At 34.6% G+C, this 11,388-nt stretch overlaps 1 protein-coding gene across 1 annotated transcript; it reads right to left on the minus strand.

Moving 5' to 3' along the window:
- Positions 1-2,017: 2,017 nt before the first annotated feature.
- On the minus strand, positions 2,018-9,836 carry LOC120338914 (uncharacterized). Its single transcript, XM_039406914.2, has 11 exons — positions 9,441-9,836; positions 8,809-8,910; positions 8,320-8,400; positions 8,005-8,102; positions 7,142-7,743; positions 6,313-6,465; positions 5,988-6,052; positions 5,433-5,500; positions 4,888-5,009; positions 4,138-4,210; positions 2,018-3,654 (listed from the first exon to the last, which is right to left on the minus strand). Exons 1-11 carry the CDS (start codon positions 9,804-9,806, stop codon positions 3,570-3,572), a joined length of 1,815 nt encoding a protein of 604 aa, XP_039262848.2. The 5' UTR covers positions 9,807-9,836; the 3' UTR covers positions 2,018-3,569.
- Between the last annotated feature and the right edge of the window lie 1,552 nt (positions 9,837-11,388).

Genomic DNA, 11,388 nt, shown 5'->3' on the forward strand with positions numbered 1-11,388 from the left:
CAGCGAGGGAAATGTTTTACAGCGTCGGGAAATTTGGAGATTCATGTGCAAATTCACTAAGGAAAAAAACCGTATGCATGTGAAGTTTGTAAGAAATGTTCCACGAGTGCTTGAGATTTGAACATGCATGATGGAATTCACACCGGGATGAAACCATATGTATGTGAACATTGTTAAAATTGTTACACGACTTTTGGCAATTTGAAAAGGTATATCCGAATTCACACCGAAATAAAATTATAAGCATGTGAATAGCGTGGGGAGGGTTTTAGAACATGTGGAAATTTGAAGGAGCATATCCGAATCCACATGATTGAGAACGTTATTCAACTTCGAGTATACTTTGAATAGACATGTGATAAATTGAAAATGAGAGCGCATATGACTTGAATTTGATGAACGATATACATGAACTCGAATATCAAATTTGTATTGATAATATAATGTTTCGTTTTCAATAAAACATGTCCTCTAGTGACAAAATTAATATAAATTATTATACGAGGGAAATTGTTATTAAAGTTAATTAAGATCGGCAAAAATTATAGAGCATGGACATAGCAGCAACACAATAATAATATAACTTGAATACGTAAGGAAATAAACCTAGTCCCTTTTTCATCTATCCATGGCCATCAGGTAGATGAATTTTTAATCGCTCACTGAATGTTGCAAGTGAGTTTTCTTTAATATTAGACGGGATTTTCCCCAAATTAGAATACCTTCTGTTTTAAGCGATTTTTTTGTTAAAAGAAAATTTCTGAAAGATAGATATCTTTCAGTTGTAATACTCCACACTGCTTGTATAAGAGTGAGTTATGAACGTGCTATGATCCTGCAAATAGCATACAGCGAATTGCCTTGTTATGCATAATTACTAGTGGTTTTAGCGTAGTTTTATTAGTTCCTCCCCAGCTGATAATGACATATTCCAGATGAGAATATATAGGACTATAATTTTTACCGCTTCGATTTTGAAGATTCTACGTAATTTATACAATATTCCGAGTGATTGTGTAACTCTTTTTACATAAGGGATCAATATGAAGTTTCCATGACAAGCTTAATGCAACTGTACTAGTAAAAAATATGCGCAATCGATTACCCACTCATTTTGGTGAATTTTTCGTTTCTGCGGAATTTATACTTATAGACAGGATTGCCATCTACCCAGAGCCAAAAATAAGCACGGGCGTCAAGAAGGAGATCATACACGAGTCTTCAGATTTTCATCATTAGAAGCCGCGACGAACAGGGTTGTACGCAGCTCCGAAATCGCAAAAAGCTATGGAGTCACTGCTACATGCAAAGCAGGGGTAACCTTTTGTCACTCGAAGGCCAAAATCAAGTGTTACAAATTTTGGCGGGCCGCACATATTTTTTCGAAAAAGTTAAAAACTGAACGGGTGGCTGATGAACCACATTATTTATACAGATTAGAAATTAACGTTTTTGACTTCAATTAGCAAGCGAACACTACGACAACTCGTGGACTCAAGCGTCTTACTATGCAAAATATTTACGAATAACATTTAATGTAACACTATTTGTTGCATTACGCTTGATACCTTTTCGTCATCAGGTGAAACAAGGCTGAATAAAACCAATAATTCAGTATTTGAATACAAAAAGCGATTTTTTGATAACGATGAGAAAAAGAATTATTAATGAAAAACAAGAACAACATAATAACGATCCGTAGGTTTCAGTGAAGCATTGTGGGCCGGATTATTTTTGTCAGCGGGTCGGATATGGCCCACAGGTGGCCGAACCCTGATCAAAAGTCGTCTTACTTTGGTTTCCCGCAATGCTTATTATGTTTTAGTATTGTGGGCACTGATAACCCCCTTTCTCAATGTCGCAATAGTAGTAGTTAATAGCAAATTCCTTTTCATATTCGAAACGGAACTCATGGTTACGCTTACTCATTGTCTAAATTGCTTTGTACGCAAAACAAGAACGAGTCATTGCTAAGACAAAATAAGCACACAACTATAAGCACTTTTCTTAGAAATAAGCACATCGTTACTTTATAAGACGCGGTCTAAAAAATAAGCACAAATCTTAGAAATAAGCACGATATGGCAACCCTGCTTATAGAAGAGTTTATAATATATGCTTTGTTCAATACTCGTTGATGTCGATTTAAACATTAAATAAAAGACTTATTATCACATATTATTTTACAGTGTGGTTGCGTGGTCAACTGAAATGTGAATAAGTTGATGTGAAATTTAGACTATCGTTTGCATAGTCGCCAAGTTACTGGTATATTGATATAGGAAAATTGATTGAATCACAATTAAAACGAATAAATTTCATAATGGAACCAAAAATTGTGTACCAGCGAATCAGATTTATAATTTTGGATACCAATAGTTTGAATCTTCAGTACTGATATTCTGAACTGCCCATCTCTATTAACAAAGCCTATGACCAACCTTGACTAATTCCATAACAGCCAATTGTTGAATCCTGTCCTTCCATAACTAAATTCTGAATGACTAAGACTGTTTTCGTTTTATTTAGCGAGAAAAAGAGAAAGAAAAAGCGGTGACAGATATACAACAATAGTACAGTGAAAGAAAATAATTCACAATTTCAACTTGAGCTATGAAAAAATGAGTGCACCAATTGAAATTAAAACTGTGGCTCACATAATGTAATACTAATCATAGCAGGTTTACCTAAGGCAGTTTGAAATTGTAGACACAAAAATAGACGAGCCACTTATTTGATTCAAATAGCTAATTCAGATAATCAAGCTACAATCTAACACAGGGGCCAGGCCCTCAACCTTTTCTCTTTCATTAGCAAGTTTCAAAAGTAATATTTTTTTATATTTTCACATCTACAATTACCTGAAATGAATTATGGGTCAAAAAGAGTTTCGGAAGAAAGAATTTGAATGTAGAATTGCGGATGAGAGCACTTAATACTAAGCTATGAGCTCGATGACCGTGCTTGGTCAAATATGAAAGGAAATTGAAGGCCTATTCATGTAGTAGAGAAAAGTGGGAATTTGTTGTTTTCAAAATCTAACAAGTAAGGTGCAGCAGTTTGTGTTTACAAAACAATGGAACATATATATTGAAATAAATTTACGAACCAAAAATTTGGAAACATTACAAGCACTCTCAACTATTTACGCAACCAGAGGCAGGAACATGCTTACTATTGTGGTGCTTCATCAACATGAATGAAAATTACAGAATACAAAGTGAACCCAGAATTGACATATATAACACATGACTAGACTACCTAAAAAGTTACTTATATCACTTACAGCTAATTGAGGCGCAAATGGAGTTATATGTGAACTAGTAATTCGTGGCATTATAGAGCGCCTATTTGACATTAACAGATTAAATCGATACACTGCAACATGATTTGAGCAAAACAATTCATAGAAAAATAGAGATATCAAGACACCTTCACACATCCACCATCTTCACTTACCCTATTCATTGTCGAAGAGATATTACAGACCACAGATATGCTATCTGTTTTATGTCTCATACAGCCCACACTCCTATTGCTGTTAAGCATCATCAAGCCTTTACTAAATCTCAGACTTTCTTTTGTTTTCTTCTTCCCGGACCGCCCGAAGCAAGACATTTCAATGAATCGTACATTGGTGCAAGACTAAATTCTCTGGAAAAGGGTAAAAAAATTTTGATTAGTGAAAAATATAGCAATGCTCAAATTTACGAGCAAAAAGAGCAGCAGATAACCAAACTGAACGATTTGAACAACATGAAATATAAAGTGTCCCGTTTTAATTAAAATATTTTTGGACCTCCTGAAGTATGTGCACCAAGATGGCGCACAACCTGAACTACGGTTGTGTACCAGGTTAGGGTTCAGGTTGTGCAACATCTTGGTGCGCATACTTCAGGAGTACCAATTTTTTTTCCATATTGCCAGGTTCCATGTGACTGACCCAAGGAAATTTGAACAAAATAAAGATTTATAATGACATTTCCCATCTTTAATTACTGAAAATTGAAAATCTAATGGTCCATGTTGCAAAGAAATTAATGGTTCAATCTTGTTTCCAAGCAATTGCAACAGGTAAACTGATAATTGAAAGTTTGATGCTTTTCTAGAAAATTTGCAACCAATAAATCCACTTACTCTGGTTCTATATGGGGTGTTGGGTATCCAAATACATTGACAGGTAAACTTTCATGAACTTCAACAGATTCAGCTAAATACCAGATCATTAAACATATTAGACATGTATAGACGAATAAAATTGATATCATCAATGCAACAACCTTTACGAGTTATCTTTTTTTTTCAGAGTTTTATGTTCTCACTGGATTCAGACACAGAGTCAACTCTACAAAGTTGGATGCCTGAGTAGAATTCTGAATTCCACTGAGTCGGTAGCTTTAGATAGTGATAAGTCAGAACTACCTACTAGAACTCAAAAAAAAAGTTTAAGCACTCTTAACAGTCAATTCGAAAAAGTTGTATGCATCAAAGTTTTATTATCAAAATCTGACTTTCTCCAAGTTTGAAGATGAATTCAAAATTTTGGTACTCCTGAAGTATGTGATCCAAGATGGCGGACACCGGAACGTAGTATGTGTACCAGGTTAGGGTTCGGCCAGAATTTCAGGTACAAATACCACGGGAATTTACCGAACTTGTAAAAGAACTAAAATAAGGAAAATTGTAATAAAATTATGGCCTAACCTGGTACACCTACTACGTTCCGGTGTCTGCCATCTTGGTTCACATACTTCGGGAGTGCCGAAATTTTCACAACTCAGAGTTTAACCCATCTGGCCCTGTCTTCATGATCAAATACATTTCATTGGAGCTATAATTAAGCATATTTTACCAACCATCCTAGTTTGGTTCCTTTCTAATACTTACCATCATGTAAATGACCAGAAAATGTTTCGATGACCGGTGCTTCATATACCGCTCCTTGCTTCATTAATTTCTGACGTAATTTTTCATTGTACCGATATTCTCGAATTCGTTGAATATCCCACCTATAAACAAGAAAAAAACGAATAATTTGACTTAGTCTGACAGTGGGCAAATGAGCTTCGACTACTGTCACCCACTACAAAGTGCGAAATTTTGAAAACGTCAATGCACAAAAAAAAACGAATCCCACAGAAAGTAGCTCAAATGTACAGTATCTGATACAAAATTTTCAAACTTATTATGTTTAATCCTTATTATGTACAGATTCCAATAATTTTTGTTGTTTAGGTACACGTTTTGTAAATATATTGGAATGTTCGGTACAACAAATAGGTAGTCAGTCATACACCAATCCTGAACGAATTATGTTCTGCTACCGAGATATCACTGTATGTTTTTCTGAATTTCTTTTATATATATTATAATTGAATATTTTTTAATCATCATTAAGTTCAACTTTATTTGAATAAAAATTTCAAACAAACCGTTTTCTCTTCTTTTCATCTTGTTCGTGCTTCATATGACGCTTAATGAATGTTGCATCATCTGTACACTGATATAACAAAAAATAATGTATCAGGGCCCAAGGGTATTGTAAATACCGAAACATAAGGGTACTTCTGCGGTATGTGTACCAGGTTAGGGTTAGGCCATGCTTTTATTCAGATTTTCCTTATTTTAGGTCTATTACGAGTTCGGAGACTGTTTGGGTCAGCCAAGTGAATACACTCCATGCCCAAAATCAGTCCCTGTGCACAACTAGATGTAAAGTAGGCGAGTTGCCTCCATATCGGTACATATACTTCTGGATACTATAAAGCTGTAAAAAATAAGTAACATGTAGTATTCGTACTTGAAATTATGGCCTAACCCTAACCTGGTACACATACTACGTTCCGTCTTCCGTCGCCATCTTGGTTCACATACTTTGGGAGTACCAAAATTTCAACTACATCTCCAAACTTGGAGAAAGTCGAATTTTGATAATTTTTGATGAAAATGAAAACTTATCTGAGGGCATATAAGTAAAAATATCCAACCTCCAGGTTAACTTGGTCACTTGTTCCTATCAATGGAGAGAATTCTTCTTCTTTCCAAGTAGGAACTGAATAAAACAAGACGAAAATATAATACACTGATAGTCTTTGAACGTAAACTTTTTGCTGCTTGTACACAGCCTTGTTTAGAGTGGAAAACATGAAAACGTCTTGTATGAAATCAACGTCATCTGCTGTTGAAGCGTAAATGATCACATGGCAATATGTATATTTGAAAAGAGCAAAGAACATGTTCATGATGAATAATATTTATCATTTGTTAGAATACTTCCAATACTATACAAAAAAATATTTTATGCCCGCTTACTTTTTAAAGAACTGTCCACTTTTATGCTTCCACATTTAAGATCCCACCACCAGTGGTTTAAGTCAAAAGTGGGAGAAAAACGAAAATAGGATACACCGGTTCTCATTATCTCAGTACATTTGGACAAATCTTTATTCGTTGGATTCTTAATTTCTGCAAAAAATTCAAACAATATAATCAGGAGAATGTTAATTCAGACATCATATATATAATGCAACTGGTGCAACCGAAAAAAAAATGGGCGCTTCCCTGGTATGTGCAACAAGATGGCGGACACCTGAACATAGTATGTGTACCAGGTTAGGGTTAAGCCATAATTTTATTCCAATTTTCCTTATTTTAGTTCTATTACGGGTTCGGGGACTAGCCAAGTGACTTCCGTAGTATTTGTACCTTATATGATGGCCTAACCCTTACCTAATACACATACTACGTTCATCATACACCATCTTGTTGCACATACTACGGAAGTACCAAAAAATGTTTTTAGGTAAATTTACAACTTTTTGTAGCCAGGACGAATGAGATTAGAGTGGAGTCGGCGACGGAATTAGGCAGGTTTTCAATTGAGTTGGGATGTATTTCTGAGTTCCTTCTTCAGAGACTCAGAGAGCATTAGGTTTGCTAAGCATTCTGAACTGTTTATCGAAGATAACTTGATACTTTTGATATCAAAATTTTATTTCCTGCGTTGGAAGTCAAAAGTTTTCACAACCCAGTATCTGGAGTCACAACGACCTGATCCAATAGAAGCTGAACTTCGTACAGCAACAAGGGCATGGATGACTGAAAAAAAAGTAATTCTTTTCAAAAATAACTATGAACTTACCCAAAGAAGGATTATCAATGGCAGCCAGGCGCAAAATATCCCTATCCATAGGTTTTATAGTTTTTATTTGTGACTGAAGTTGCGGACTACTGCTGTTTTCAGCAGTTTTAAAAAGTCGAGTTATTTCTGTAGCGATCGCAACACAATGTGGACAACGGTTACAGATTTTGAATGGAAACTCGTCAAGCTGTGGTGATGACTTTGTGATGTCACAAAATGTTTTAATCGCTTTTTCTGGGGGTGAAATCATCATGGCTTCCATGAGTTCAGCTTGCTTTTGTTCAACAAAAGACAATGGAACAGGAATTGAAGTTTTATCATTAGGGGTTGATAATAAATCCGATTTGAGTTCTAAATTTGCACCAATGTGTTCATGTCCAATTTCCGAAGTTAACGTTGTGTCAGATTTTTGGACATTTTTCACAGGTGGTAGTTCACCGGATGCGGTGTGTCGTCGCTTTTTTGTTTTCAGCACAACTGTTGAAGTTGGCGTTACAGTCTTTGATAGATCTGGTATCTCATCGTTCATACTATTTGTTAGTGTTTGTTGTGGTTCGACAGATGAGTAGCTGTTGTCTCCAGTTGTTAAATCTGATGATTTTCTGAATATTTAATTTAAAATCTCAGTGAAATACATTTTGAACATCAATAGATTTTTACTATTATCAACAGTATATAACATATACAATACTGTCATCATTTTAATAACTCTTCTATATGACTGTGAAAATTACCAAAAAAACATGAACCGCTGGTCGTTAACAGTTTCTGCCACTGTCAAGTCCATGCATTGAAACATTATTGAGCCAATCAAAATATTCATAACATAGAACTCTACAGTATAACGATATATCACTATATACCTTTTTGCTGATGACTTCGGTGATCGTGGGGAATCCTCAGGCGACTCTCCCTTTCTCTTAGACATTCTACGGCGAACTCTGGTCAGCTGACATTTGTACTGTTGCAAAAAATGATAAAATAATTTCGCCTATCATATGTCTACTTGCTGAAAAATAAGAATAGACCAAAAGATCTGAGTAATTATTCATTAGCAATATTGATAAATAGGCTCAAAACGTCAAAGATTTGGATAAACATTGCTATTTATGAAGTACCGGTATTCCCTATTTGTACCATTCAAATTTTTAATTGTGTTTTATTAATTTTTTACATACATTTGAGTTGGAAGCTTTCAACTGCATTATTTCTCTGTCTCGAAGTCTAAGTAGATCCTGTTGTCGACTGATGAGAGAAACCTAAAATTTAAAACCTTCAATTTTATGAAATAGCAGCAGGGACACTCTTGCATTAGAATGAGATTATTCCGACCAGTCACACCTCGGTTAAACTGCTAAGCACAAGTCGAAATCATGCTAACATTAATCAGACCCACTATTTCTACATAATGTAATGCTTTTGTAGGCTATGAAATGGTTTCATAAGATTTTGCATTTTGCAAATAGATAGGTTTCACTGAAAATATGTTGTCAACTGTACTATTGAAATCGTTTATTTTGTGGATCAGAAACAATTTTTTTATTCAGCGTTGTATAATTTGTCCATTATCAGTCTAAACTACTAAATATATTAAACAATAAAAGATTGAAGTATTCAGCTCACTTTGCATATACTGAGCAGTATGGAATACCGAAGCGTTACTCTACCTGTAGTAAAAGTAATTGTTTCAATCTACCAATTTCAGCATTGAGTGAGCCATCAGTAGAAACATCTGAAACTGTTTTGCTTCCATCAATTCCACCAGAATTCTAAAATATATTATAGGATTTTCAAATTTAAGTATGAGGTGGAAAATACCAGAGAGACAGCTTGATCATATGGCGCCCAAGGCTTCTCGTCCAGCTAATCAGTTCATGTCAGGAATAGCTAACCAGTTATTTGTTTCAGATGTATGACTTGGTGGTATAGGCAGTAGGACACAGTTCTCCCATTCTAAGATGTCTCGACGTTTGGTTCAATAAAACAAACACTCAATCCGTCTCTGAAACAACGTCAGATCACGCCATGCTCGTCTCAAAAATTATCTAAATTAATCGTGACGTGCATCGGTCGTCACATGACCAAAATTGCAACGGCAAGGTGAAATATCAGGTTCAAATTCCATGCCCGACACATCGACAGTGTGATAAATTAAGTAGAAAATGCAGGAACAGAACGAATCTGGGCATTTCAAAATAAAAATAACTTTTTACATATCAGTGAATCTTTGTGTAGAGCCTTATTCAGAAGAAAAGGTGTATAAAAAAATGAAAAAACACATATTTCAAACATGCCTCACCTTCAATTCTGAATCAACCTGCATTTTTTCATCTTTTGTTGGATTATGGGTAACAACATTGACCGATTTATTGTCCAGTTGCGGAAGGAGTGCTGCTAATTCGTTATTTTGTTTTTCGCTTTCTGTATTCAATAGCGGCCCATTAGTAGATTTTTGTGATGACAATACATTTCCCATCTCATTTTGTGGTAATTCTTTGTGAACTTCTGTATCAACTTCAGAAGTTTTTGAGTTTTGTGGTGATTGGTTTTTAGACTTTTGGGATAAGGCTGACAATGTGCCTTTTCCTTTCCGCCCACGAGATTTCCCTCTACTAAATGAAGATTGTTCAGACCGGTTCACATCCTCAGTTACAGTAAACACCATCTTATGAATAAATGTGCATGATTTCTACTTAATTCTAGAAAAATTGATAGTGTTAAAAAGGTAGACTACTGAAGATATGATCAAATTTTATTGCATTTCCGTCCTATGATCATACACTCGTATTACGGTACTGTATTACCGTACGGTACCAGTACCGGTACAATATTCTAGAATTAAGCAACATTTTATGATTTAGACATACCTCAACTCAAATTGTTGTTTTCAGATTGCATATTTCTGTATTTTCAATCCAATATCTACAGTCTGACAGTATTTATTTAAGTATTTGGTTCATGACTTATGGTTCTACTTCAGCTCCTAAAGAACCATAAATTAATTTAAAGAAACTTAGCAGTCTAGGTCAACTAATTTCCATTTATGCAGTTATGCATTTCATTCTGCAGAGTTGTGATTGCTTCGTTATTAATTAGTAATTACAGTTTCAATGCCTCATCCGGATTAGAAATATTTCAAGCTGCAGAGTCTGTTGACCATTTAACAAAATAAATAAAAGTAACAAATATTCAAATTGAGCATCGTCAAACTTCAATTTGGCATTTGCGGACCTCTGTGAAGCTAGCAGCAAAACACGAAATTGTGACTGACAGAATCGCAGAAAATACCCACGCGTAAAATTAAATGTTCCCAATGATTTTTATAAGAAAGTGTATATTTTGATTATTTTCACAATAGCAATTAAAGCAAAACAATCATTAACTACACTCCTCGTATTGTTAATATATGGTAAACAAGCTAAAGCGACTGTTACAGTGCACAAAATTTTTTTATAATTCTTTGAGAGATGTTTAAAAATGACTGAATTTTCGTCGTGTAACATGGTCGTTTCATGAAAACCTCCAATAAAGGCAGCATTGCAACACCATTGGTGAAAAGTAGAAACCTCAAAGATTCGATTTCAATATGTCAGAACAGTCTCAGCACGTTTTGACTTGATCATATATAATACTAAACATAGCGTATATTCTTCAATTTTTAAAACAATGTATATACAACAAATTTGAAACTGATTTTGTATTTCAATTAAAATTACTGGATAGTTCATCAAAGAAGATATTTTTCTCTTTGTCACACAACAATAATGCACTTCATTAAACTTAGAATAAGTTGAGTAAAGTCTGAAATACTGAAAAAAAATTTACGCCCTCTTGTGGATTCTTTGATAAATTTCACAAAGTTATCGTTTTCGAAAGGGCAATTTCTCAAAAACCGCCAATAAAGGCAGCACTACGACACATTCGAAGAAAAGCAGATACCCTATAGATTCGATTTTAGTATGTCAGAACAGTAGCAGCACGTTTTGACTTGGCCAAATATAATTCCAAACATAGCGTATATTTTTAATTTCATTGAAAAAATGTAGATGTGACATATTTAAAAACGGTTTGGTATTTCAACTAAATTTACTGGAAAATTCATCAAATACTTTCTTCTCTTGGGTATACAACAAAACTGTACGTTTATTAAACTTGGAATTAGTGTGCAAATGTTAAAATGCCAAAAAATGATTTGACGCCCTCTTGTGGATCCTTTTCGGAATTTCGAAAAATTATCGTTTTTGAAA

This window comes from Styela clava, chromosome 1 (genome assembly GCF_964204865.1).
Source record: "Styela clava chromosome 1, kaStyClav1.hap1.2, whole genome shotgun sequence".
Taxonomy (NCBI): domain Eukaryota; kingdom Metazoa; phylum Chordata; class Ascidiacea; order Stolidobranchia; family Styelidae; genus Styela; species Styela clava.

What these genes read in the sequence shown, in the direction of transcription:
- LOC120338914 (XM_039406914.2), bottom strand. Translation starts at nt 9,806, where the DNA reads ATGGTGTTTACTGTAACTGAGGATGTGAACCGGTCTGAACAATCTTCA. An exon ending in CATTGATAATCCTTCTTTGG is followed by an intron (nt 6,466 to 7,141) that starts GTAAGTTCATAG and finishes AATTTTTTGCAG; the next exon opens with AAATTAAGAATCCAACGAAT. An exon ending in ACACCCCATATAGAACCAGA is followed by an intron (nt 3,655 to 4,137) that starts GTAAGTGGATTT and finishes ACCCTTTTCCAG; the next exon opens with AGAATTTAGTCTTGCACCAA.